At 40.2% G+C, this 25,742-nt stretch overlaps 1 protein-coding gene across 3 annotated transcripts in view; it reads left to right on the forward strand.

Moving 5' to 3' along the window:
* The window catches only part of GRAMD2B (GRAM domain containing 2B), a 104,770-nt gene that overhangs the window by 13,677 nt on the left and 65,351 nt on the right, over positions 1-25,742 (forward strand). Inside the window, exon 1 of one of the 3 annotated variants that reach the window (XM_059916976.1) lies at positions 25,217-25,464. The exons of the other annotated variants lie outside the window; for them this stretch is intronic. Coding sequence (XP_059772959.1) covers positions 25,382-25,464 — 83 coding nt within the window. The 5' untranslated portion in view covers positions 25,217-25,381. Of the gene's footprint in view, positions 1-25,216; positions 25,465-25,742 lie in introns of those variants that run through there. 3 annotated transcript variants of the gene reach the window in all.

Genomic DNA, 25,742 nt, shown 5'->3' on the forward strand with positions numbered 1-25,742 from the left:
AAATTTTTAGTAAAAAAGACTATGTTATTCATCTTTGTATCCCACTAAGGTTATTGGTTAGTCTTCTGTCCTTAGTAAGGACAGAGTGATCCCTAAATGTTTTTTTTTTTGGATTGCAAGTTAAGATAGGAACAAGTAAAATAGCAAACTGTGTAGCATAACTTAAATGTTTCATGGCATTGGCTTATTATGGGTTTTTTCAAAAGAGTTTTTACTATTTGCTAAATTGTCCCCATTAGGAAATATAATTATGCCAATTACTGACCAAGAGTTGAACTTTTGATGATGAATAAAGTAACAAAATTTTAGGTTGACCGTTATCTGTGTTTATCATAACAAAACAGAGTATGTTTGATTGTGGCCCTAAACCACTCGGTTCATGTCAATACCAAATGATTGGGCTATTAATATGAAAGTTCTAAGGTAATGCTGTAAAGTATGATAAATATTTAATGAAAATATCAAGTGACCTTTCTTAAAGTCCTCTACCTACCTAAGTGACAGGGAAGGAATTTTGTTAGTTTCCATGTAGTTATGTAAACGGCCCTTAATTAATGATAAATAATAAGAAACACACATCGTGATGAAACGTTCAATTATGCTGACACCACTGTTTTTTGGTCTAGGGCTCTTCCTTGGATCCCAAAGAGCAATAGCTTTGTTTATTACTGAATTCAAAAGAAATAAAATTCTCCTACTGTGTGCCTATCAGGCTTTTCCATAGTGCCAGAAAACTATATAACCACAAGCAAATCTGCAGTTCTATATAATTTTAGCAGCCTTTCCAAAATGCACAGTTAGGAACAGAGTGATAGCTTTACTTCTGTTGGGTAATTCTTGATTAGGTCCAGGCTCCGTTCCACCTTCTCTTAATAAAAATGATAACAACCTAACATTTATTAGATGCCTCCTGTGTGCCAGGTACAGTGCTAAGCTCTTTTTGCAAATTAGCTAATTCAAATTTCACAATAGCCTTATGAAATAGTAATTACCCCATTTTCCAGATAGAAAACTGAAGTTTGGAAAATCAAGTACTTAAATCCCATGACAGATGAGTTGGACTCAATCTTAAGACTCTAAATCCCATGCTCTTTCTACCTCACTGTACTGCAACCCCTCCCACCTTTAATCTCCTTCCGTCAGGGAGTAAAGGAATTGGGCTAATGGATGTAGACATCCTAAAATAAGTGGGGTGATAAAAATCCCTACCAAAAGTGGGGAGTTAGATATGACACCAAAAGCCTAAGTTACAAAAGAAATAATAAATTGGACCTCATCAAAAGTAAATACCAAAGACACCATCAAGAAAGTGAAAAACAATCCACAGAATGAAAGAAAATATTTGCAAACCATGTATCTGGTAAAAGTCTAGTATTGGAATATATAAAGAATTTCTTACAACTCAATAATAAAAACACAACTCATTTTTAAATGGGCAAAAGATTTGACTAGCTTTTTTTCCAAAGAAGATATATAAATAGCCAAGAAGATGCAATATGGTGATCAACATTATTAGTCACTAGGAAAATACAAATTAAAACCACAATGTGATACCACTTCACATCTAGTAGAACGACTATACTCAAAAAAGAAAATAACAAGTGTTGGTGAGCATGTTTGAGGAATTGGAACCCTCACACATTATCGGGAGTGTAAAATGGTACAACCACTTTGGAAAACAGTTTGGCAGTTCCTCTAAAAGTTAAACATAAAGTTACCATATGATCCAGCAATTCCACTCCTAAGTATATACCCAAGATAACTGAAAACATGTGTCCAGGACAAAACTTGTACATGGATATTCATAATAGCTAAAAAGGGGAAATAACCCAAATGTCCATCTATTGATGAATAAAATGTGGTATATCCACAGAATGGAATATTATTTGGTCATAAAAAGGAATGAAGTACTGTTACATGCCATGACATGGATGAAAGAAGCTAGTCACAAAAGACCACATTATTCCATTTATACAAAATGTCCAGAAGAGGCAAATGTATGGAGATAGAAAGTAGGTTAGTGGTTCCCAAGGGCTAGGGAAAAGGGAAAATGGGGATTGACTCCTAATGGGTACAGGGTTTCATTTTGTACTGATGAAAATGTTCTGGAATTAGTGGTGACAGTTGTACAACTCTGTTTTGTGATACTAAAACCACTGAATTATATAGACTTCAAAAGAGTGAACTTTATGGTATATGAATTATATGTCAATTAAGCTGTTATTTTGTAAAATGCTAGTGAGAGATCATAAGAAATCATTTCTTTTTTTGAAAGTTCATATTCTGTAAGTACAAAGTATGTAAATAAGTTTTCCATGACTGATAAGTATGGCTTCCTGACTTTCAAAAGGATTGGCATGTTTTTATTGAACCAGATCTTCTAGATCAATATTTTCTTTATTTGACATTTAACTTTTAAAAAATTCTTCCCTTTTACCCTTTCACTGGAACTGTGTAAGGTTAGGATAAGGATGTAGGAGTACTGTAGGAAAGGGAGTTGCGTCAGAGGTCTCCAAGACCACCCCACACTCGGAGATTCACAGAAAGACTCATGGAACTCAGTGTATGGTTGTACACATGGCTAAGATTTATTACAGTGACATAGTAAGTTGGACCAAAAGGGAAAAAGATTCAGGTGGAGTCAGGAATCCATGTACAGGCTTCCTCGTGCTCTCTCCCTCCCATGGAGGGTCACAGGGAATGCACTTCTCCCCCCAGCAACCAAAATGTAGCAACATGTGTATGATGTGCCCAGAGAAGCCCATTAGAGACTCAGGACCCAAGGTTTTTATTGGCAACTGGTCATGTAGGCACCCTCTTCCTAGTAGCAGTACATACTCCAAATTTAAACTCCCAGAAAAAAAGCAGATGATGGGCATAAATCATATTATTTGCATAGTCTAGGCTCATGGAGCCACTTTTATCAGTTGGGGAACAGTGGGAACACCCCAGAATCCAAATTCCAAAATGCCAGCTAAGAGCCAACCTTGCCAACAGGTCTTTCTTAGAAGACCAGTCTCAGGCCTGCTGTGTTACCTCTTCTGTGCACAGGGGTGGAAAATGAAGATATCAAAGTCACCATCCAATGAGAACAGATCCTCGAGGGAAAGAGGAAAAGGACTAAGAGATTCTGGAATAGACTCAGCAGGGTTTCAGAGCCAGGGGGACACTGTAAGTTTTGGTTCTCAAGTCAGAAGTCTGCTGACACCCACAAACCTGACAAGAGGACTGATTCAATAGTCTTAGGGCCAATTAGGCCTCCTCACTTTGAAGTGGTCCCAAGAGTTTCTAGCTTAAGTCCTGTCTATTACCACCATTATGGCCTTCCACTCTCCAGCCCTCCAAGTAAACCCTTGTTCCTTTCCTGGCATCAGCATATCTTCTGGAGGAGCAGTAGAAAGAAGGATAGATGAATTACAAATTCTTTGACTCTTACCTTTTGGCCCTGGTATTCAAGGAAGAATCCTCCCAGATGAACAGATGTTGAAATTGTTATCACCAAGAACAGAGTTCATGACACACCCTTGAAATATTTATCAGCCCAGCTGTTGTTTTTTTTTTTTTTTTTTGGAGTGTAGTGGCTTTACAGTGCTGTGTCAGTTTCTACTGTACAGCAAAGTGAATCAGCCATACATATATATATATCCCCTCTTTTTTGGATTTCCTTCCATTTCTGTCACCACAGAGCACCGAGTAGAGTTCCCTGTGCTATATAGTAGGTTCTCATTAGTTATCTATCTTATACATAGTAGTGTATATATGTCAATCCCAATCTCCCAATTCATCCCACCACCCCTTTTCACCCTTGGTGTCCATACATTTGTTCTCTATGTCTGTGTCTCTATTTCTGCTTTGCAAATAAGATCATCTATACTATTTTTCTAGATTCCACATATATGCGTTAATATACGATAGTTGTTTTTCTCTTTCTGACTTACTTCACTCTCCAGGTCCATCCACATCTCTGCAAATGATACAATTTCATTCCTTTTTATGGCTGAGTAATATTCCACTGTATACATGTGCCACATCTTCTTTATCCATTACTCTGTTGATGAACATTTAGGTTGCTTCCGTGTCCTGTCAACCCAGCTGTTCTCACTAGCCCAGATGTGATGGCCAAAGATGTAACCTTGAGAAATAAACCCTCAGCAGGAGGACTCTAACTTAGTCCTTTTCTTTCCTGGAAATACTGAGTAAGAATTACCTTCTATCTCATGAAAACATGAAAGGATCTGTTGGCTGTCCCAGCTATTTTTGGAACCAATAACCACCATAAATCAACTAGAATACATTCAAAACAGGAAGTGGAAGGGATTTTTTTCCCCAGAACAATAAATTTCTATTACATAAGAATTATTTAACTTTGACCAGTGAGTTACTAAATATATCATAGTGCAAGACGCGAAGTGCACACAAGGAAACAGGTAACGATTCTGTGGCCACGTGGAAATTCTTAAACATTCTGCCTTCTCTGTCCCCTTTCCCTTTTACACCCCCCGCTCCTTTCCCCTTCCCTGCCTTTGCCCATCAGCTTCCTCCTCTTTCTTCTCCCACTTTCCATCATCCCTACCTCCCCAAAAATTATAAACTGACTATAATTTCAGAGGATTGAAATAACTTCAAAAATTTTTGTTTTCTTTTACAATTTTCTCTACCCAAATGTAAACATATTATCTCACTAATCGATTATTTCTAGTAAAAATGCCTACATATTTGCCTATACATGTACCTGCATCTTCCACATTAATAGTTTGATTTAAAAATTATCTTCAGTCAATACTAAAGTTCATGAAAATCAATAAATTCTTTTTGCTAAATTGTACCTTCAGCCCTATGAGAAAATATATAGTAAATTCTTTTTTAGCAGCAGCCTTTCAAAATCTTCAGAGTTCTGCCTTAACTATCAGGCAACCACATGGGGAGACCTTAGTTTCCCAGAATCAGACTTGGCAGTCCCGATGATTGGTTTGGCTGCCATGGAGGAAACATTCCTGGCAGAGATCACCAAGGGAGAGATGCTCCATCTAACTCTCTACGTCTAATCTTCACAAAGAGCCAAATTATCTTGAATCCAAATAAGTCACCTTGGAAACAAGACACAACAGATGAACCATTAGCAGGCTAAACCTGCCTCCAAGATAATAATTATCTGCCATTTAATTTGCTTGCCTTTTAGGTAGGGTTTGCTAAGACTGAATTAGAAGTTCTCTCTGAAAAGCTGAAAAAATTGATTCCTCCAAAAAATTAAAAAGTTAATTTGATATCAAAAATCATCAATAGACTCTAGAATGCAGAAGGTAACCATCCTATGCAGGTCAGGCCTTCTCTGGCCATCCTGCCTACTTAAAGGTGATAATCTAGAGCATGCACAGAGGGGAATATCTGAGAACGCATGGGGACACTCAGATTTATGCGGCTTGTGAAAGAACTAGGGATATTAGCCTGCAGAAGCAAAGCTCAGAGGCCAGGTGGAGAGAGTGGGGCATGAGGGTTAATTCAGATATTTAAAGGTTTGGCACGTGGTAGAGCAAGTTTGTGCAGCCTGAAGGGCTAAAATGGAACAAATGTGTGGGAAGAGATGACAGTCCAGTTATTGCAAAAGAGAACTCTGAGCAACCAGAATTGCCCAGGCATGAACTGGGCTGCTTTGGACAGTAATGAGTTCCTTGTTCCCAGAGGTTTTCAAGTCTTTGATAGTTTCATTCAACATTTCTGCATTCCTTTTATCAAATAATTACTCTGAAAGCTCAACATAAGCTGCCCACAGGTGAATGAAATAGCCATGGTTCCTGCTCTCATCCCACTTAGAGTCTGGTGGGGTGATTGGGTCAGAAGTATAGAGGGGACTCAAATGTACATCTAGACAAGACCTGTGAAGTTTTTCCTAATCTCAAGAAACTGATTCTATGAATTTCTATGAATCAGTTTCTATGAAACTGATTCTGAGTTTCTTCTTCTATGAAGAGCCCCAAATATGTTTTTATTCTTACCAAGAATGAGCCAGCCAGATTCATAACCCTTAGCTATGAAACAGCTTAAGGCTAGCATAAAGAATATTTGGGATACTGTTGGGATAAAGCCATTAGAGTTATAACTGTGGGTCTCCAACGTACATTAATGAAGGAGCCTCAAGTCCATTTTCCTAAAGTGAGCTATTTAGAATCATCCTTTTGCTCTTGGGTACAGTTTTCATAATAGAGTTATATATCTTTCATGGTTAGAAAATGGTTTTCCTTTGGAAAAATGGAATAACAGTATTTTGTAATTAGGAAAGAAACACAGGTGGTATATATTGAAGAGAAGGATTTTTTTTTTATTGGTTAACATTTAGTCTCAGAATTAAATTTCGTCATAAACTTAACAAATAGATTGGTTAAGTACAATCTATTCTTGCCTATTAATTTTAATTATTGAAGTTCATTTCTAATTACTTACCTAATCAGCACATTTCAAGATATGATTACTTTATCTTGATCTGAATTTAACAACTATGATCTTAGAGTTGGATCACATGATGTTTTGGAAAAATGACCTGTTGTAGCTAAAAGGCCCCTTAGAGTTTGCCTAGCTTGACAGGATGCAGAGGAGAGAAGCTCTGGGGAAATTCCAGGTTAGACTCACTGAACCTCCCAGCAAGGCTCCAGGCAACAGAGAACTCACAAACATGCCTTCATGGAAAATACACTGACATTAACAAAAGCTCAGTTCATTTCATTTCTTTTTTTTTTTTTTAAAGCCTTTTTTTTGTTGCTAAGACTAATCCCCAAAAAATCTATTAGCAAACCATGTATTAATCAATGCTAGAATGCCAGAAGTTTAAAAGAGAAGAAAAAAAGAAAAACAAAGTCAGGGACTGAAAGTCAAAAGCAGCAGGACAGAGCCTGCTATTCAGTTTCTAGAATGAGAGGGAATGTTTTATGGAAACTTCCAGATTCAGATCTTCTTTACTGGTACTTACACAGGAAAGTTTACTATCAAATAGAACGATGATACTTTACTATACACTTTTCTAAGGGCATGTCTTGGGTAGACCATACCTACTCGAAATAGTCCAGGTATCTCTGCTGCTGGTTAAGCTCAGAAAACGAAATACTGAGGTAACCCATATGACCCCACTGTCATTTGCCGAGGTCAGACACTCTAATCCCAGCAGATGGCACAAATGTGTAAATCGTGGAAGTAAGATAATAAGGACCATTGGGCCAACAGCAAATTGGAAAGTCCCCAGTTCACTGTTAGGCTTTCAGAATTCTGACAAAACACACTGGTTGGTCATATTTAGCTGAGGGTCACTATTTTGTGACTGCTGAACCAGCCATAGGGGCAACCAGAGCTAGGTGGGGCTCCCAGGGGAGTCAGGTTTCAGGCCCCGCCCTGCCCCAGTATTGGCCCTCCCCTCCAGCACCTTCAGTAGCATCCTCCCCCCCTTTACATGTATCTGGGGGGCTTCTGCCACCATCCCCACTGGGGGCCAGGGCCATCCCTCTGCCTTCCTGTCGCCCTTCCGCAAGTGGAAAGAAGTCTCCTCTCTAAGTGTGACAGTTCTTTCGGCCAACTCAGAAAGCCTGGCTTCATAAGCAATGGGCCTACTAGCAACGAACTATGGCTAATGAGTCTGAGGGTTGGCTGAGCTAGGAGGCATTGGTAAATGCCATCCCAAGGGCTATGCCAGCCTTCTCAAAGGAGGTAATTCTCCTAATCTTCCTGGAGTAGGAGCCCTGCTTCTTGAGAACCCAGTCCAGGATTCTGGGATGGGGACAACCTCTTTTTTGAGACATAATTTCTCTGGTATTACAGCTCCACATTCCCCTACCAGCAGTTCTGAGTTAGAAAGAGCTCTGAAAACCAAAAAAACATTTATGACTTTGCTTGCAGAATCTGAATTGAAGCGATGTAAGGCTATAAGCAATATCTATTTATCTCACTTAGTGGGAATATTCACACATTTAGCTGAAGAAATATTATTGCGTTGAATTACAAGCTGGGGATATTATATAACATGCAGCTTATGTGTCATATTGCCTTCCTAAAATTCAAAAATCTCTCTGAATTACAAAGTACACCTGTCTTCATGGGTTTTGGATAAAGGCCTGTAGATCTGTAGTGGCTTCAAAATTAGTTCCAGAGGTTTTTTTACTATTTTCCTCAGGGGGCTGAAGTAATTATACAGGATGTGTGGCTAAAAGGAGAAGGTCACGTATAGAAATTAGAAGTCCTCATAATTGAGTGGGGAATTTAATGGAAAGAGAGTACCTCTGTAGAGCCAGGAGTTAGGGTAGCGTCTCCCCCCAAAGCCCTGGAGAAGACAATGTTTACCCCTTAACAGCCATTTCCTCATCTCTCCAGACACCTTTGACTAATATTCACCCAGGAAGGAAACTAGATAGAGGGAAACCTATTCTTGAATTCGGTGCAGAGTTCACTGTAGGATAAGAAGTTCCATCACGATATAAACAAGTTTTAAAATGATGATTTGATTCCTGAGCTAACCCCAAAAAAGTTTGCTCCTAGCATAGCTAAAACAATAGAATTTACAATATGGGATAAGCTCAACTTTAGGAGTGAATCCAGGGATCTAAGTTCTTTCAAATTACTGTTTAATATGAGAAAATATATTCTGCATCCCAAATAATGAAATGCAAAATGCCATTTAGAACACAATCCATTTCTACATCGGATGTTCCCTGTAATATGTAGTGTTTTTCTAATTGTCATCATTTATTGTTCAAGAAATAGTTACTGAGCCCTAATCATAGGTACTAGGAATACCTAGAGGGCTCAACAAGAGACAGTGAACCAGTCTTCACACAGTTTAGACACTAGAGGGGGAGACAGCAGGAAAAAACATGCAATACGGACTAAAGTAATCTTTTTTTTTTTTAATTGAAGTATAGTTGATTTACAATATTGTGCCAATCTCTGCTGTACAGCAAAGTGACTCAGCTATACACATGCATACATTCTTTTTTTTATATTCTTTTCCATTATGGTTTATCCCAGGAGACTGGATATAGTTCCCTGTGCTATATAGTAGGACCTTGTTGTTTATCCATTCTAAATGTGATAGTTTTCATCTACCAACCCCAGACTCCCAGTCCATCCCTCTCCCTCCCCCCCATCCCCCCTGGCAACCAGAAGTCTGATCTCTATGTCTGTGATTCTGTTTCTGTTTTGTAGATAGGTTCCTTTGTGCCATATTTTAAATGCTATATATAAGTAATATCATATGGTGTTTGTCTTTCTCTTTCTGACTTACTTCAGTTAGTATGATCATCTCTAGTTGCATCCATGTTGCGGCAAATGGCATTATTTCATTCTTTTTTATGGCTGAGTAGTATTCCGTTGTATACATGTACCAAATCTACTTTATCCATTCATCTTTCAATGGACATTTAGGTTGTTTCCATGTTTTGGCTATTGTAAATAGTGCTGCTATGAACATAGGGGGTGCATGTATCTTTTTGAATTACAGTTTTGTCTGGATATATGACCAGGAGTGGGATTGCTGGAGCATATGGTAATTCTATTTTTAGTTTTCTGAGGAACCTCCATACTCTTTTCCACAGTGGCTGCACCAATTTACATTCCCATCAGCAGTGCAAGAGGGTTCCCTTTTCTCCACACCCTCTCCAGCATTTATTGTTTGTAGACTTTTTGATGATGGCCATTCTGATGGGTGTGAGGTGGTATCTCATTGTAGTCTTGATTTGCATTTCTCTAATAATTAGTGATGTTGAGCATCTCTTCATGTGCCTACTGACCATCTGTATGCCTTCTTTGGAGAAATGTCTATTAAGGTCTTCTGCCCATTTTTTGATGGGGTTGTTTTTGTTGTTGTTAAGTTGTATGAGCTGCTGTATATTTTGGAGAATAAGCTCTTGTCAGTTGCATCATTTGCAAATATTTTCTCCCATTCTGTAAGTTGTCTTTTCATTTTTTTTTTTATGGTTTCCTTTGCGGTGCAAAAACTTGTAATTCTGATTACAAACTTGTAAGTTTTGCGGTGCAAAAACTTGTAAGTCTTGTAAGTCTTGTAAGTGCAAAAACTTGTAAGTCTTGTAAGTCTTGTAAGTGCAAAAACTTGTAAGTCCCATTTGTTTATTTTTGTTTTTATTTCTATTGCCTTGGGGGACTGACCTAAGAAAACCTTGGTACAATTTACGTCAGAGAATGTTTTGCCTATTCTCTCTTCTAGAAGTAAACTCATCTTAATGTAAAATTAATATTCAATAAAGTTACATTTCTCTTGTAATTTCATACATCAAAACATTTACATGATGAGTTTTATCTTATTTAAAAGCAGCTTCATATTTCCTGATATCGAGTTTGACACACTAAAAGATTCACACTGAATGACTCAAAAGTCTCCAAACCTTTGCAAAGGTCAGGGAGGCTTTCTAAATATATTCATCCCCCCAGGTTCTGCTAATAAGGAAGTGGCTATCTGGAAGGGAACAACTTACAAAATTCACAGTGGAATAACAGCATTATTTTTCCAAAACTCAGAGCCGCTGAACAATATTTGAATCTTAAAACAATAGCGCTGAATTTGTCATTTAAAAAAAAACATCCACTACTCTGCCAGAAGAGGATGGAATGCTAATGTCCGATTGTGGCTGTCCACATTTTTAGAAAGCTTGTCACGACGTTCCACGTATCATACTTTGGAAAACAGTAGTCTCGTGCTACTGAAATGCCGAGGTAAAATTTTCTGACTGGAAATCAAAAAACAATAGCGACTTTCCCTGAAATCGGGAAATTTCAGGATTCCACAGTCTCGATACAACTCAAGGAAAGGAAGCCTTGGACTTCTCTGTGGTGGGAATATTTGATAGAGAGCGGAATGTGAAGGGAAGCAAAAAGAGATAAAGGCCTTACTTTTCCTCCTGGCAGCTCGAAGGGGGAGTTGAAGAGACAGTGCGATGGAAATGGGAAGCTGCCGGTAGAAAGCACGTTAGGATTTACTTGCTTGTTACATTGGCCCAGTTTGCATCAACCACATAATAGCAAGGCTAGAAAGGCAGTCCATGCTTGATGTTAATCCCCTAAAGGAACAACAAAGAAATAACTAATTCCTGAACTGAATCATGGGCATATGCAACTACCCCTGTACTTTTAGATTTCCAAAAGCAATGAGGAATCCCGGGGATAAATGCCAGCTGGGAAATCAATAATCAGGATTGCCAAGTGTAGCAGAATAATGTTTGGGAGGCTTGGATTCTGCACTTGACGGAGTCGTTAACTGGTGAAATTTGGAAAACGTGGAAAATTTGCAAAGTCATTAGCTAGGTAAATGAAATCAATCCAACGGGCCTTTGTTCCATGTCTAGAATTGTTAAACACTGATCTTGGCACTGAGGGGAGAATTACCAAGATGTGCCAGACACCATCTCAATCCCACTGGAAAGACGAGCCTGTACACATGTATCCATAAATCAAGATAGAAGTATTATGCAGCATAATAACAAAAAGTAATCGCTAACATTCATGAGACACTTATTACATGCCACACCCCATTCGAAAGGGCTATCCATGGCTTTTTTGTTTGTTAGTTTGTTTTTCTGATAGAGACTGATTCTGTATCTCCAGGGCCCTTAAATTTCTATAATGTCTATCACTAGTAGTCTTCTAAAGGGAAAGAGAAAGGGAAAGTATGATCTGATGCAATGAATCTTTTAATCACATGTCAATAAATTGTTCCACTTGTAAATCAAGCAGATGAAGCGTATCATAAATATCAATCTACCTGTTTTTTCCCACTGTTAGTGAATGTATGCATGGTCTTGAAGAAAGGTCTTGTATACAGAGACTGACCAGAGGTATCCTGAAGCATGTGAGCTAGGTTGTACTGTGGCAATGAATAACAACAAAATTTCAATGTCTTATAATAAAATTGCTTGCTCACTGCACATGTCCAACATGGGTTGATGGGGGGAAGGGCCATCCATGTTTTAATTCATTTAATTATCACACCCACTCTATGAGATAGGCACTATTATTCTCTTCTTTTTCACAATGAGGAAACTGAAACTCAGAGAGGTTGAGTAACTTACTCAAGGTCACACAGCTCATAAATAGTAGATCAGGGATTTAAATTCAGGCTCCAGAAGCCATTCACCCTTGCATACCACAAAATATATACAAAGGATTTTAATTCTGACTATGGTAGGTTAGTGGGGCAGGATGAGGTGGGGAGGTGAGGAGAGAAGTAAAGGGAGCTTCCAGGAGGAAATGGCAATTGAGCTGTGTGTTACCTAGATGGACACAATATAACCTCCCTAGATCCAGTTTCTTTTTTTTTTTTTTTAAACATCTTTATTGGAGTATAATTGCTTTACAATGGTGTGTTAGTTTCTGCTTTATAACAAAGTGAATCAGTTATACATATACATATGTTCCCACCTCTCTTCCCTCTTGCGTCTCCCTCCCTCCCACCCTCCCTATCCCGCCCCTCTAGGTGGTCACAAAGCACCAAGCTGATCTCCCTGTGCTATGCGGCTGCTTCCCACTAGCTATCTATTTTACATTTGGTAGTGTATATATGTCCATGCCACTCTCTCACCCTGTCACATCTTACCCCTCCCCCTCCCCATATCCTCAAGTCCATTCTCTAGTAGGTCTGTGTCTTTATTCCCGTCTTGCCACTAGGTTCTTCATGACCTTTTTTTTTTTTTTCCTTACATTCCATATATATGTGTTAGCATACTGTATTTGTTTTTCTCTTTCTGACTTACTTCACTCTGTATGACAGACTCTTAGACCCAGTTTCTTACCTCCAAACAAGTGGGACTGATGAGATTATCTCAAAGGCCCTTTGAATCTTTTAATCACTTCAGAATTCGCCTCTTGTGGCATCACCAGAGATAGCACAAAAAGAGCAAGCTTCAGAAATCAACACAACTGAATTATTAGCTGTGCGATCTTTGTAGAGTTGTTTACTTTTTCTGAGCCTTAGTTTCTTCATTGATGCAATAAGAAAATCCTCATGGGGTTGTTGTAAAAATTAACTAGTCTATGCTAGGCACAGCGTATGGCGCATAGGAGGCACTCGATTAATTGTAGCCTCTCCTTCCCCCTTACTTTTTCTTTAACTGAATATAATCTCAGTTCTTAAACTGACCTAAATCTTAGATCATTGTGTGCTGGCTACACATTAGTAGAGTACCATTTGGGGGTAGATAGCAAAACAAAAGAGGATATTTGAGGGTATCAAGTATTTTCTAAAATATCTGTTCTAATTTGCAGAGCATTTATTTTATAGTAAATGTCATTTGCTTCTCTTGATCCTTTTGATTATATAACTCAACGAACTTATTAAACAGTCACATGATAAACTGGAAATCAAGAGGTGAAGCTACGCTACTATTCATAAGCTGTGACTGGTATTGGTCAGGAAGCTTTTGGTAGCTATTTCATGGGTTATGCAAAAAGTGCAGAGTTAAAGGAGTTTAAAACTTTGTAATGTCACATACTGAAATAAACATGTGAATGGAAGTAGGAAGAAAAAGTCTTATCCAAAAACTCTTTTGTCATAATTTGCAGTTTAATTATCAAAGACAGAGATAATAAGATATATATCCATAGAAAAAAGTAAAGAGACAAAGATCATATTGATATCCAAGAGAAAAAAAAAAGAGATAAAAACTTTAGGTAAGTAGGTGTTTCGTTTCTTCTTTCTGTTATTTTATTAACCAGAATACATTTTTTTTTAACCAGCTCTGGCTAAAAAGATTTGAGGCTTTTCTTTTTACTTCTTTTAATTGAGGTTTAACTTAAATACATTAAAATGAATACACTCAAGAACTTTTACATATGCATACGCCCACATAACCACTACCCAGATCAACATATAGAACATTTCTAGCGCCCTTGAAAGTCGTCTACCCCCTTCTTAGTCCATACCTGCAAGGTAACCACTATCCACATTTTAAATAAAGCAGGTAACAAAACTAGAAAATGATAAATGAAAAAGTAAAGGAATCCTAAACCTGATTTTTTTTTGTTTTCTGGTATGTGCTAGAGTTTTTCTTTACAAAGTTTACATTGGCAGTTTACTAACCATGAGGTACCCAAGGATCTAAGGAATTAGCTCACTAGGTGGTAAACTGAAAACCATAGCCTGCAGCTTAAGAGAAGCAGCAGCCTTCAAATTCTTACTGTAGAAGAGTCATATGACCCATTTCTTTCTTCTAGAGCAAAATGATTAAAGGAAGCATCTGGAGAATTAAATCAGATTGTTTACAACCTCAGTATCAACATAAGTGTTGACCCAGTTAGGTCTAAGCAAAAATTCTGCCTTGTGGTTAGCAAAGCCAAGATGAGTAATAACAGGGAGTCACTTAGACCTAAACTCTTGGTTGGGTCATGAAGCTGTCAACTCTGCGCATGCCCCTGATTTGACACCAATGGAGCATAAGCTTCGAGTTGTTTTTCAAGTAACTGTGGTAATTTGACATTCTTGCATACATTGATTTTCACCCCAGCATTCCGTAACTTTCAGGTCATTTAATAAATTGGGGAGGACAGTGAGTGACAGAGGGTGCCCTCCTGAGCAGCAAGACAATCAGATCCAAGAGTCCGGTTCATTTAGATGCCTAGCCCAACAACTGAACTAACATGATACTTCACTTTGGCCAGTACTATGTATTGGCTATCAATAAATTATCCAAACAGGGACACCTTTTGAGAGTGAAAGGGGCACTATCATAATTACGCCAGAACTGCAGGACTAAATCAGGACTGACCCAAGCAAACCAGGACATACAGTCAGTCACCTTAGCTATCACAAGCCTCCAGTCCATAAGAGTTCATACTGATTAACTCTCAATTCCAATGTCTCCTTTAATGGTTAAGCTAAAGCTTTTACAGTGGCAAAGACATCTGAGAGTGAAAAAAAACCCCAAGGACACGTGAGAGACTGTAGCTGAGTTCCGGCAAGTTAAACTGTATCAATGCCACTGATACAAGGACGTAGCCTCAGCTTCTGACATAAGGAAATCAACCTGAAGAGGGCAGAGGACTCAGAGGAAGAGAAGTTACATCTCCAGCTTTTGTAAACCTGTCTAGCGTGCAATAATACTCCACACGCTGTCTTTCCATACTGAGGGCTGATGAACTAAGGGAGGGCAATACCCTCAATTTGTTAAAATATTATCCTGGTCAGTAATAATGTAATAATGATAATTAGTAGTTTATATGACTTGAGTGCTTACTATGTACCTGCATAGTGTACTAATTCCTTTATATATATTTGCTCTTTAAACTCCCCAGTGGTCCTATAAGATAGATACTACTGCTGTTCCCATTCTTTTCCCACAGATGAGGAAATTGAGGCTTAGAGGAGGTTAAGTCATTCATCCAAGGTAGCATGATGCATATTAGGACTCCAAGATCAGTCTGAATCCGGACTCCTCCCCCACTCATCCCAGGGCTCTTTAATTGCCAGATAAACTCACTCAGCTAGCTCAAACAAGGGGATTTGTTTACTGACGGGATACCACAGGAAAACCCTTGGACACCAATAGCAGAAAAGCAAATACTGTAGGACCACCTGGTGCAGGGGATGGGGTGGTAGACAACTGAGAAGCTAGGAACCAAGACCATTCCCACCAGCTCTCATCTCCTGTTTCTTTGCAGTGTCTACTACAAATTTATACAGTATTTTTTTGAAATCTGGGGGATTGGGATTCTATAAGGACCAAGCATTTCCAATGTCTGAATCTCCCTCTATTATGTGTCTTATTAAAGAACTTACATATTTTTTGATATGGAGAAAGGATGAGCTTTTCATTTTGCTGACTACTACTAAAAATAAAAATTAAATTCTGATTTTAATTAGCCTGTGATCCTAACACACAGGGAAACATTCAGTTTTCATCTGGTATGCTTTTAAAAGTAGAAACGAATGCAAAGAAGCACAAAGCCCTACAGGAAGGAGGTCAAGGCCTTAGGTTCCCAAAGGAATAGATTTCCATAATTACTCTCTCCTCATGAAATTTATTTAAAATTGTCATTTTGCAATTGGTAAATGCAAGATTTCTGTGTAAAAGACGTTTTGTTTTGTTTTCCCTCTAGTTCTTACAGTTAGACTATGTAAGGCAGAAAGTGATGTAGCTATAACCATGAGGTTTAGGGTCCTTCCCTCGAGGCCAGCGTTCTGTTACTTCAATGCCGTGTTTCATGAATAGATTCATATTCTGGCACCAAGCAAAGTGCTTGGACTGGAGCCCAGTCCTCCTGACTTCCAGCCTAGGGCCTTTTCAATAAGTTGTGCAGATGTCTGGGGGGAGGGGGTGGCTCGTGTGTGACCCAAAACAGTAGAACCTGAAGAATCAAAGGGCCGTCTCCCGCCCCTCCCGCCATTTTACAGCATGATGTTACTTGGTCCAAGTGTCTGGTTGTGACATATGAAGGTGGCAGTTTTTGACTAAGGTTCTTTGTACGTATGTTTTGTAAATATCTGTATATTGAACTCTCCCATTGGACTGCAAACTCACTTATAGCAAGCAGGTGCTTATTTATTTTTATATCTCCACCACCCAGAATATAGCCTGGCACATAAAAGGCATCAAAAAAGTGTTGATTGGAGGAAAGGAAGGAAGGGAGGGAGGGAGGGGGGACAGACAGCGCAATTTGCCTCAAATGTAGGGTCTATTTATGAGGTTCAGCCACAAAGTAAAAGCAAAGTGAATATGTAGCTATTTGAGAGAAATAGAAAAACTTTCTTATTTGCCTGAGGTATTTGTTGGTTCCTTCTCCCACGTTCCTTCTTTGCCAGGTTATTTGTTGGATACATTTTTTAAATGAATGGTGCTACATAGAGAACAGATTGGAAGATAACAAAATGCTAATAGGAATTGTCAGAAAATATGAAAGTATGTAAAAAAAGAGTGAAAAGCAATTAAAAGTGGGCAATATTGGTGACATAAAGAAAAATGTAACTTGCAGAAACTACTTGAACAATAATTAAATATTACCTGCTTCAAAACAATGTGCTGATTGCCCTGCCTGGACTGCCTTGTCAAAACATTTCACAGGGAGGAAAACAGAATGTGCCAAACCAGGGTGCAAGGAAAGAGAAAGGCCAGTCCTCATACTGACAGCATGGCCATTAGTTCCCAAAACAGGGGAAGGAAGTAGCTGTATGGATGTTTCTCTAAGAAAATATGAGCGATTCCATAACTTTAAAGTGTTGCCTGTGGGTTGTAAACAGTAATTCTTGGACTTGCTCCGGAGCTAGACCATCTGGGAGTCATGGGACCTCTCTGACCTGTTTGAAGCACTTGCACTCAACTAGCAGACAAGTGAGAAGTAGCACAGGCCAAAGGTTTTCCTTTCTAAACTGGGAGGGAGGGCTCAGGAGAGATTTCAGTTATATTTCTTTTCCATGCACTCTTTTTTTTTCCCCTGATAATTGAAAAAAAAAAAAAAAACAGACCAATATTATTCAAATCAACATCTCAGGTCAGCTAGAGTTCCAGATGAGTATGGTTGAGAACCACTGATTGCAAACAATCACCCAACGATTCATTCATTCATTCAACACATATTTATTGAGCATCTAACATGAACCAGGCACTGTGGATACAGTGGCTAACACAACAGACAAGTCCTTTATTTTTGAGAAGGTTCCATTCTTGTAGGAGAGGACAGATAATAAACAAATGGGCAGAGGAGATAGTGTCTCTCTGAGACCATTTCCCGCAACCTTCTCTTCCCTCCTTATATGCCAGGCACGGTGTAGAACAGTGGCCTTCTTGCTGTTCCCTAGAATATGCCAAGCTCAGCCCTGCCTGGAGGTCTTTCCCCATGCTCTTCACTCTGGCTGGCAAGCTTTGCTCCCAGACTTCACATGACTTCCTCCTTCCCCTCCTTCAAGTCTCAGCTGAGATGTCACCTGTCAAAGAGGCTTCCCTGATCATCTTATGTAAAACAGACCTCCCTCACTCTCCCTGATGTTCTATTTTATCTTCTTTATATCTCTTATCTGTTGAAACTGTGTTATTTATGTGTTACTTTTTTACTTTTGATAAAAAAGTAGAATGTAAGAGCCACTGCAGTATGGGTTTTTGCTTGTTTTGTCCATTTCTATATCTCACGTGTTTAGAACAGTGCTATTAGAAATGCCCACTTACTCACATGCCCAGTGACGAAGTGTCTGGAGTCAGAGGACCTAATCTCTTATCTGCACTGTGGTAGCTGGTCTCCAAAAATGGCCCATGGTGAGCTGCATTCCTGGTATTCACACCTTGGGTAGTTCTTTTGCCTTGAACCTGAGCTGGCCCTGTGGTTCACCTGTGACCAACAGAATACAGCAGAGGTGAAGACGCCTGATGTCCTAGGCTATCTCATAGGAAGCCTTGCAGACTCCACATTGATATCATGGAACACATGCTCTGGAGGAAGCCAATCACCAAGTTAAAAAGTCCAACTATACTGGGACTGCCATGCTGTAAGGAAGCCCAAGCTAGCCATGTGGGAGGCCATGCAGAGAGACTAAAATCCCCAGCTGTTCCAGCCATCTCAGCTGAAGCATCAGATATGAGGGTGCACATCCAGCTCAGAAGAACATTCAAATGACTCCAACCTTGGGGGCCATCTGACTGCATCTGCATGAGAGCCCCCAAATGAGAACTATCCAGCTGAGCCCCATCAATCCACCATACCATAAGAGAAAATAATACATCATTGTTTTAAGCCACCAAGGTTTGAGGTGGTTAGTTTCGCAGCAATAGATAACTGCAAAATGCAGCCACCAAAGGTAGTTCTAGATTCAAACATTTCTTTCTCCACAAATACTACATATGTCTAAGGATCCTTGGGCTTTGCTCCCCTCACACACACTCTCCTCTAAGGCACATGTCTCTGCCATTAATAAGCTTTGTTTGCACTGTTCACTTTCCTACTACCGTTTATAAGCACCCACTGGGAGTCAGAAAAGCTGGGTCTTCATCCTCATGGGACCACTGTAATTTTGGCCAAGTCACTAAACTCTCTGAAGCTCAGGCTCAGAAAAATGGTGGCAGGGATTTGATATTTTAATTCTTTTGGATGTGTGGCAGACAACCCCTTCCCTCAAACTGAAACTAATACAGAACAGAAATAAATGAGAGAGATACAAGTGGAAGAGTTCTGACTGAAGCAGGACAGGCTGTATATTGGAGTAGTGGTTAGAGGCAGGGACTGCAGTCAGAAGACCTAAGCTCAGATGCTGGCCCATCCCCTCACCGGTCACCCCAGAACCCGGTGTGAAAACCACTATCCTGGCTGGTCTCAGAGGCCTCCCCACTTCACATTGTTGTGATCTGTAACATTTACCACACAGAAAATAGACACATATTTTAAAACTTCGGTGTAGATTTTAATTTATTGTTTATATGGTGTCATTTATTTTAATTTAAAAACAGAGTATTGATCTGGAAGAGTTTTTTATTGCTTCTGCTTTCTCACAGAATCAGATTTATACTAGTTTTTCCCAACTACCATCTGCCCCTAGAGCAGTAAGCCCTTACGATCTTGCCTCTTCCTCTCAACACAGGTGCTAAACTTAGTTCTTGCTTCACCCCTAGAGAGAGAAATAGAGTATTTCAAATTTCCCCATCTGCAGTATAACTTGGCTTGGGAAATACTGGTTTAAAACCATTCTATTTGATTTTTTAAGATTTTATTTTCAAAGGCCTCTATAGTAGGAGATTCCATAGCCTACTAGAGTTTCCCATTCCAATGTTTAATGGCTGTATTCATTTGGAAATTTTCCCTCATATTTGACAGAAATCACTCAGTAAAGGTCCCCTGCATATATAATGCTTCTCAACTTTCATTTCTACAACTTTTAAAAAATGTCTTATAATTAAGTTCTTCAGTGTCACTGTTCAGCTCTCTTCTTTTTTTTTAAATTTTTTATTTTTTTAAATAAATTTATTTACTTATTATTGGCTGTATTGGGTCTTCGTCATTGGGTATTCGTTGCTGCGTGCGGGCTTTCTCTAGTTGCAGCGAGCAGGGACTAAGCTTCATCGCCGTGTGCGGGCTTCTCATTGCAGTGGCTTCTCTTGTTGCGGAGCTTGGGCTCTAGGCGCGTGGGCTTCAGTAGTTGTGGCGCACGGGCTTAGTTGCTCCGCGGCATGCGGGATCTTCCCGGACCAGGGCTCGAACCCATGTCCCCTGCATTGGCAGGCGGATTCTTAACCACTGCGTCACCAGGGAAGTTCCATGTATAGCTCTCTTCTGAACTCTCTCACTTTTTCCCCATTTTCTCCTCTGCATAGTAACCTTAAATTGAAAACAGGAATGGTCTGAAGAGTGTTCCTGGATTCTTTGACTTATGATGTATATTAAATATAACACATTGTTAACTTATTACAGCACTTCCAGGTTTCATCTTGGTAAGAGCATCAACATTTTCTAAAACATATGTCATCAGACAATATGCATAAATTTACAGGCATGTAGTGACACTTTACATGTACTTATATTGGCTAATAAACACATACCCCGCCCTGTGTTATAAATTAGGTAACTTCTTGACCATACATTGCAACCAAATAGCCACTCAAATCTCCAAACTCATATTTGAACTCTGCCCCAAAACTATGGACAGATGCACAGTGTTTCTGATCAATGTTAAAAAGAGACCGCAATCTGATCAATATTGTTGACCGAAGAAAAACTACACAACCTAAAAGTTTCAAGTTGAGTTTTATTCGAGGATCTTACTGAGGACTATGGTCCAGGAGACAGTCTCTCAGATAACAATGAGGAACTTCTCCAAAGAGATAACAGAGGAGCCAGGATATATACAAGTTTTTTGCTGGGAAAAAAACCCCAAAACAACATGTAGTCGAACATCAAAAGATTACTGCTAATCACAAAGAACAGATATCTCAAGTTAATGACTTTAGTGTTTTTCTATGTATGGGGAGATACAAGATTCGGGGTTCACTGAAATTATTCCTTAGATACACATCTTAACTATCTAGTATCTAGGGCCAGTATCCAAAGCACAGAAAGCTTCCTGGTTTTCTCCATCCTGAATTCCCCATAGGGCACACCATAAATGGGTACCTGCAGTGGCTAATGGCTTGATCCTCACAGAACAGGGATGGCAGGCAACAATCTCTGTTCACAATATTCTAAGCTGTTGAATAGAAGCCCCTACCTCCTGAAAGGTTATGGGTTAGGCATTTTCTACTAGAACTGGAAAAAGTATTGGCTAGAACTTTTCTTTGATGTCAGAAACAAGAAATTATGTTCCCAGAGGCTTGGAGGAAGAAAAATAGAGGGTAGGATCTTTTATTGGTGCCAAATCAAAGAGTCCCCCAAAATGTATTTTAGATATAATCTTATGTCTCTATTTTATCACACGACAATGAAGTTTCCCTATCATTTTACTGCTGCTGCCTTTTAAATACTGCATTCCATTTTACTGTAGAATAGCCCAAAGAATAAACAAATTAGGAAGCTGTTTGACAATGTCTTTTAAACTCAAGCAAATGCCACTAAGTAAAATAACGTTGTGTACTAGCTCCTTTCTAATTCCTCCCCACCCTAGGAAAGGGCTATTGACTATTTTCCCAAACTGCTCCTCCAATCCCTCCCCACCCCACCCCCACTGTTTTCTCCCTTTCTCACTTAAAACCACACTACTGGAAGTCCTCATCACATACACCAAAGAACAAGTTTCAGGGCAACTGAGCGCTCCCTAACTGAGCTGTAAGCCCATGCGGGGAAGCTATGAACACTTGCCCTTACTCATGCATCAAAAGAGGACTGACCATGGTTTCTGAAAAGGTTAAACATAGCACTACCAAAAGACCCAGAATTCCACTCCTAGGTATATACCCAGAAGAACTGAAAGCAGGGACTCAAACAAATATTTGTACATCAGTATTCATAGCAGAATTATTCACAATAGCCAAAAGGTAGAAACAACCCAAGTGTTCATCAAGAGATGAATGAATAAACAAGTGTGGAATATACATACAAATATTATTCAGCCAAAAAAAAAAAAAAAAGAATGAAGTACTAATAAATGCTACAACTTGGATGGATCTTGAAAACATTATGCTTAGTGAAATAAGCCAGATGCAGAAGGAAAAATATTGTCTGATGCCATTCACATGAGGGCCCTAGAATAGACAAATTCATAGAGACAGAAAATAGAATAGAGGCTACCAAGGCCTGGGAGAAGGTGGGAAGGAGGAGTCATTGTTGAATAGACACAGTTTATGTTGGGGTGATTTTTTAAGTTTCGGGTATAGATAGTGGTGATGGTTACATACATTGTGAACGTATTTAATGTCACTAAATTGTACACTTACCAATGGTTAAAACGATAAATATTACGTATATTTTACAGAAATAAAAAAATTACTTATGGGGCAAAAAAGTCAGTTCTGGTCCAAGTTCTGCAGTGGGGGTAGCTTGAAGGGCACCTGAGTTTTAAGGTGAGAGTCACTACCCAGAGTTTGGAACATTCTAAGCCCACTCCCACCCCAAGTATGATGGTGAGCTAGAGTAGGGACCTGGAAGCTGAAGGCCTCAGTAATGTCCCTAAGAAGTGACAGCTATGGACACCAAAGAGATGGCTTCCAAGCCTCCAGGGCACCTAGAGCCTTCCCCACCCTGCCCCGCCGGGCTCCTGAAGCCAGGGGGTCAGTGGTGCTCAGGTAGGAAAAAAGAGGAAGAGAGAGAGAGAGAGAGAGAGAGAGAGAGAGTGTGTGAACTGACCAAGCCAACTCAAATGGAATTTCTGTAAACTTTTTTCTTTTACTTATTTTTCAAGTGTCATGAGAGTCCATTTTGGAGCAAGCAGTTTACAAAAAGATGCTTTTCTTCTCTCAGACTAATATATAAGCTAGTAAATGTAGAAGGAATTAGAAAACTTTGGAAAGGACTTGAACCTCCAAAATGTTTGAGGTTATTTAGAAGAGTAGGTGTTTTCTTTTACACACACACACATACACACATACATTGTCGACTGAAAAAAAATGCACAGTCTAAAAGTTGAGAATTATATTGTATTCGGTGGGCCGGGAGACAGCTTCTAGATCACTCTGAGGGACAGTTCCAAAGAGGTAAGGGAGGAGCCAGGATATATAAGAGTTTTTGCAAAACAAAAAAACAAAACAAAAAACACGGGTAGTTGGAACACCAAAAGATTACTGTTAATTAAAGAAAACCAGACACCTCAAATTAATGAATTTAGCGCTTTTCTATGTATGGGAAGATGCACGAGTCTGGGCTCATTGAAATCATTCCTTTAATATGCACCTTAACTATCTAGGGCCAGTGTCCTGCTTTTCTCCATCCTGAATCCCCTCAGGGTGTGCTGTTGTGGCTGGCTCCAGTGGCTGATGGCTTGTTGGCAGGCGACATTCTTCCTCCACAACATAAACACTATGGTTGCATATTCTTTGTAATTATTCTTAAATCTAAAATTAATTTTATAAGAAAATCCGAAGGCAGCCCCAGAGCATAATGTTAGTAATGTTTTTCCAGCCGTAAAGTTAGGCCTCCAACAATAAGATTTTATATTAGTTATTCTTATTCTCAACTACTCTGTAGCAAATTACAAATCTACCAACACATACGTTATTTGCTATTGCAGGGGAGCAAAGTTTGCCACCCCAAAATGCATCCCTTTGGCATGCAGATTATTTCAAGCTAAAAACAAGCAAGGCCCAAAAGATTGGGGAAGAATCTTTGAACTTTCCCCTAACTGCCTAAAACAATTTAGATAGAAGACCTGTTCCAGGAAGGGAGCTGTCACCGTAGATTACTACAGTGTAATATGAACTAGGTGTGTAGACAGGGAGGAACCTAGTGAAGTCTGCTTGTTGAAATTCCCCTCTGTGTCCCATTGTTTCTGTATGACCCAGCAAACATTTTTTGCCGCCCCTTTGCTCATTTTCATCTTCCTGTGAATTGCCTTCGTTCCCTCAAACAATGGAGCCATCCACAACTGTGCACCCTGAGGGGATTCAGGACGGAAAAAAGCTGGACACTGGCCCCAGACAGTTAAGGTGCATATCAAAGGAATGATTTCAATAAGCCCAGACTCTTGCATCTCCCCATACACAGAAGAGTGCTAAATTCATTAACTTGAGATGTCTGGTTTTTCTTTAATTAACAGTAATCTTTTGACTCCCTGGTTTTTGTTGCCAAAACTCGTATATATCCTGGCTCCTCTCTTACCTCTTCAGGGCAATCCCTCAGAGCTATCCAAGAGGCTGTCTTCTGGGCTTAAGTACTCAGCAAGTCCGCCAAATAAAACATAATTCTCAACTTTTAGGTTGTGCAGGTTTTTTTTTTTTCAGTCGACGCTATGAAGTCCCAAACCCCTGCCCCATTCTCTTCTCTCAGATGGCATATAAGCCTCGATTGCCTAACTTGTCCTTGGGCCTCATTTTCTTAGGGAGCCCCCTGGACGCAGGTAATTAAATTTGATTTTCTCCTATTAATCTATCTCACGTCAATTTAACTCTTAGACCAGCCAGAAGAACCTAGAAGGGCAGAGGAAAGTTTCTTCTTCCTCACTCTACTAAATGGATGTTTAGAATAATGGCTAGAACATGGCAGGTCTCAAAGTTCCTTAAATGTGTACGTGGATGCTTCAAACACAAAACTTGACAGAACCAGCAAGGCGGGAAGAAGAGGCTTCATTTTATTGGTTGGGCGCATAGTAAGCAAGTTGCTGGTGAGGTTTTGATGGCCGCTTCTCCACGCCCCCCTCCGCCTCTACCAACTAGGAAGGGTCGACCAGGCAACTACCTCATATTACCTCAGTCACTGAACCGACCTATTGTTTAAGCTCTGACAGGCGGTCCTCAAAGAGACTACACCCTGCTTGAATAATTTAGGCTGGGGCACAAACCAGCCCACAAAGCGCATCTGTGCGAGAGAGAGCCTCGCTCAGTCCTGTCGTTTCCTGCATCTACAGCTGGCTGCCCATTTTTCAAACCCCGTATTTACAGTCGGGGTAGAAAAAAAGCCCAGTTTACCAGGAGGCTACTTATACGGCGCCGGGTTAGGCATATGTTTCACCTGCTTAGCCAATTAGCTTCCTCTGCCCGCAAGACTAGTTCAACAGGTTTCCTTTTTCTCTTCCTCCGCCTCCTGGGTTGGGGAAAGAGGTTGTCACTTCGCTTCGACCCTCCCCTTCCCTCCCTCCCGGCTCTGCCCCGCCAGCTCGGACCAATCGCGCCGGCTCGAACGTGTCCAGGTTGGCGGCCCCCGGCGCGGCCGGCCCGGATGCGCCGAGCGGCCCAGGGCGCAGGGGAGGGCGCGGCGGGTTCGCTGGGCCTGCGCCCCGGACGGTGGGAGTCAGGGAAACGGGAGGAGGAGACTGTCTGAAGGTGCACTTCCAGACGCGGCCCTGATGACTGAACTACAGCAAGATGTGGACGACACAAAGCCTGCCAAAGTGCTCGGGAAGAGAGAGAGCAAAATTGGCTCAGCCCAGTAAGTATCCTTCGCTGGATCCCAGCTGGGGCGGTAGAACGCGCACTGCCCAAACTTCTCCTCCAGGGAAGAGTTGGGAGTGGAAACGGTTTTCTGGAACTTTAACGTGGACAGACTTGTGGCTTGAACACTTTCTGTGGCGCCCGGTCTCTTTCTTGCCCCCGATTCTGTAGTAGAGAAAAGGCACGGCCGCGTTTCAGAAACGCACAGCAGCTTGCAGTCCGGTGGGGATGGGAATTATTTGAGCCGAGAGCACGACCGGCGTTTTATAAATCCCA

Source organism: Balaenoptera ricei, chromosome 3, assembly GCF_028023285.1.
Source record: "Balaenoptera ricei isolate mBalRic1 chromosome 3, mBalRic1.hap2, whole genome shotgun sequence".
NCBI lineage: Eukaryota > Metazoa > Chordata > Mammalia > Artiodactyla > Balaenopteridae > Balaenoptera > Balaenoptera ricei.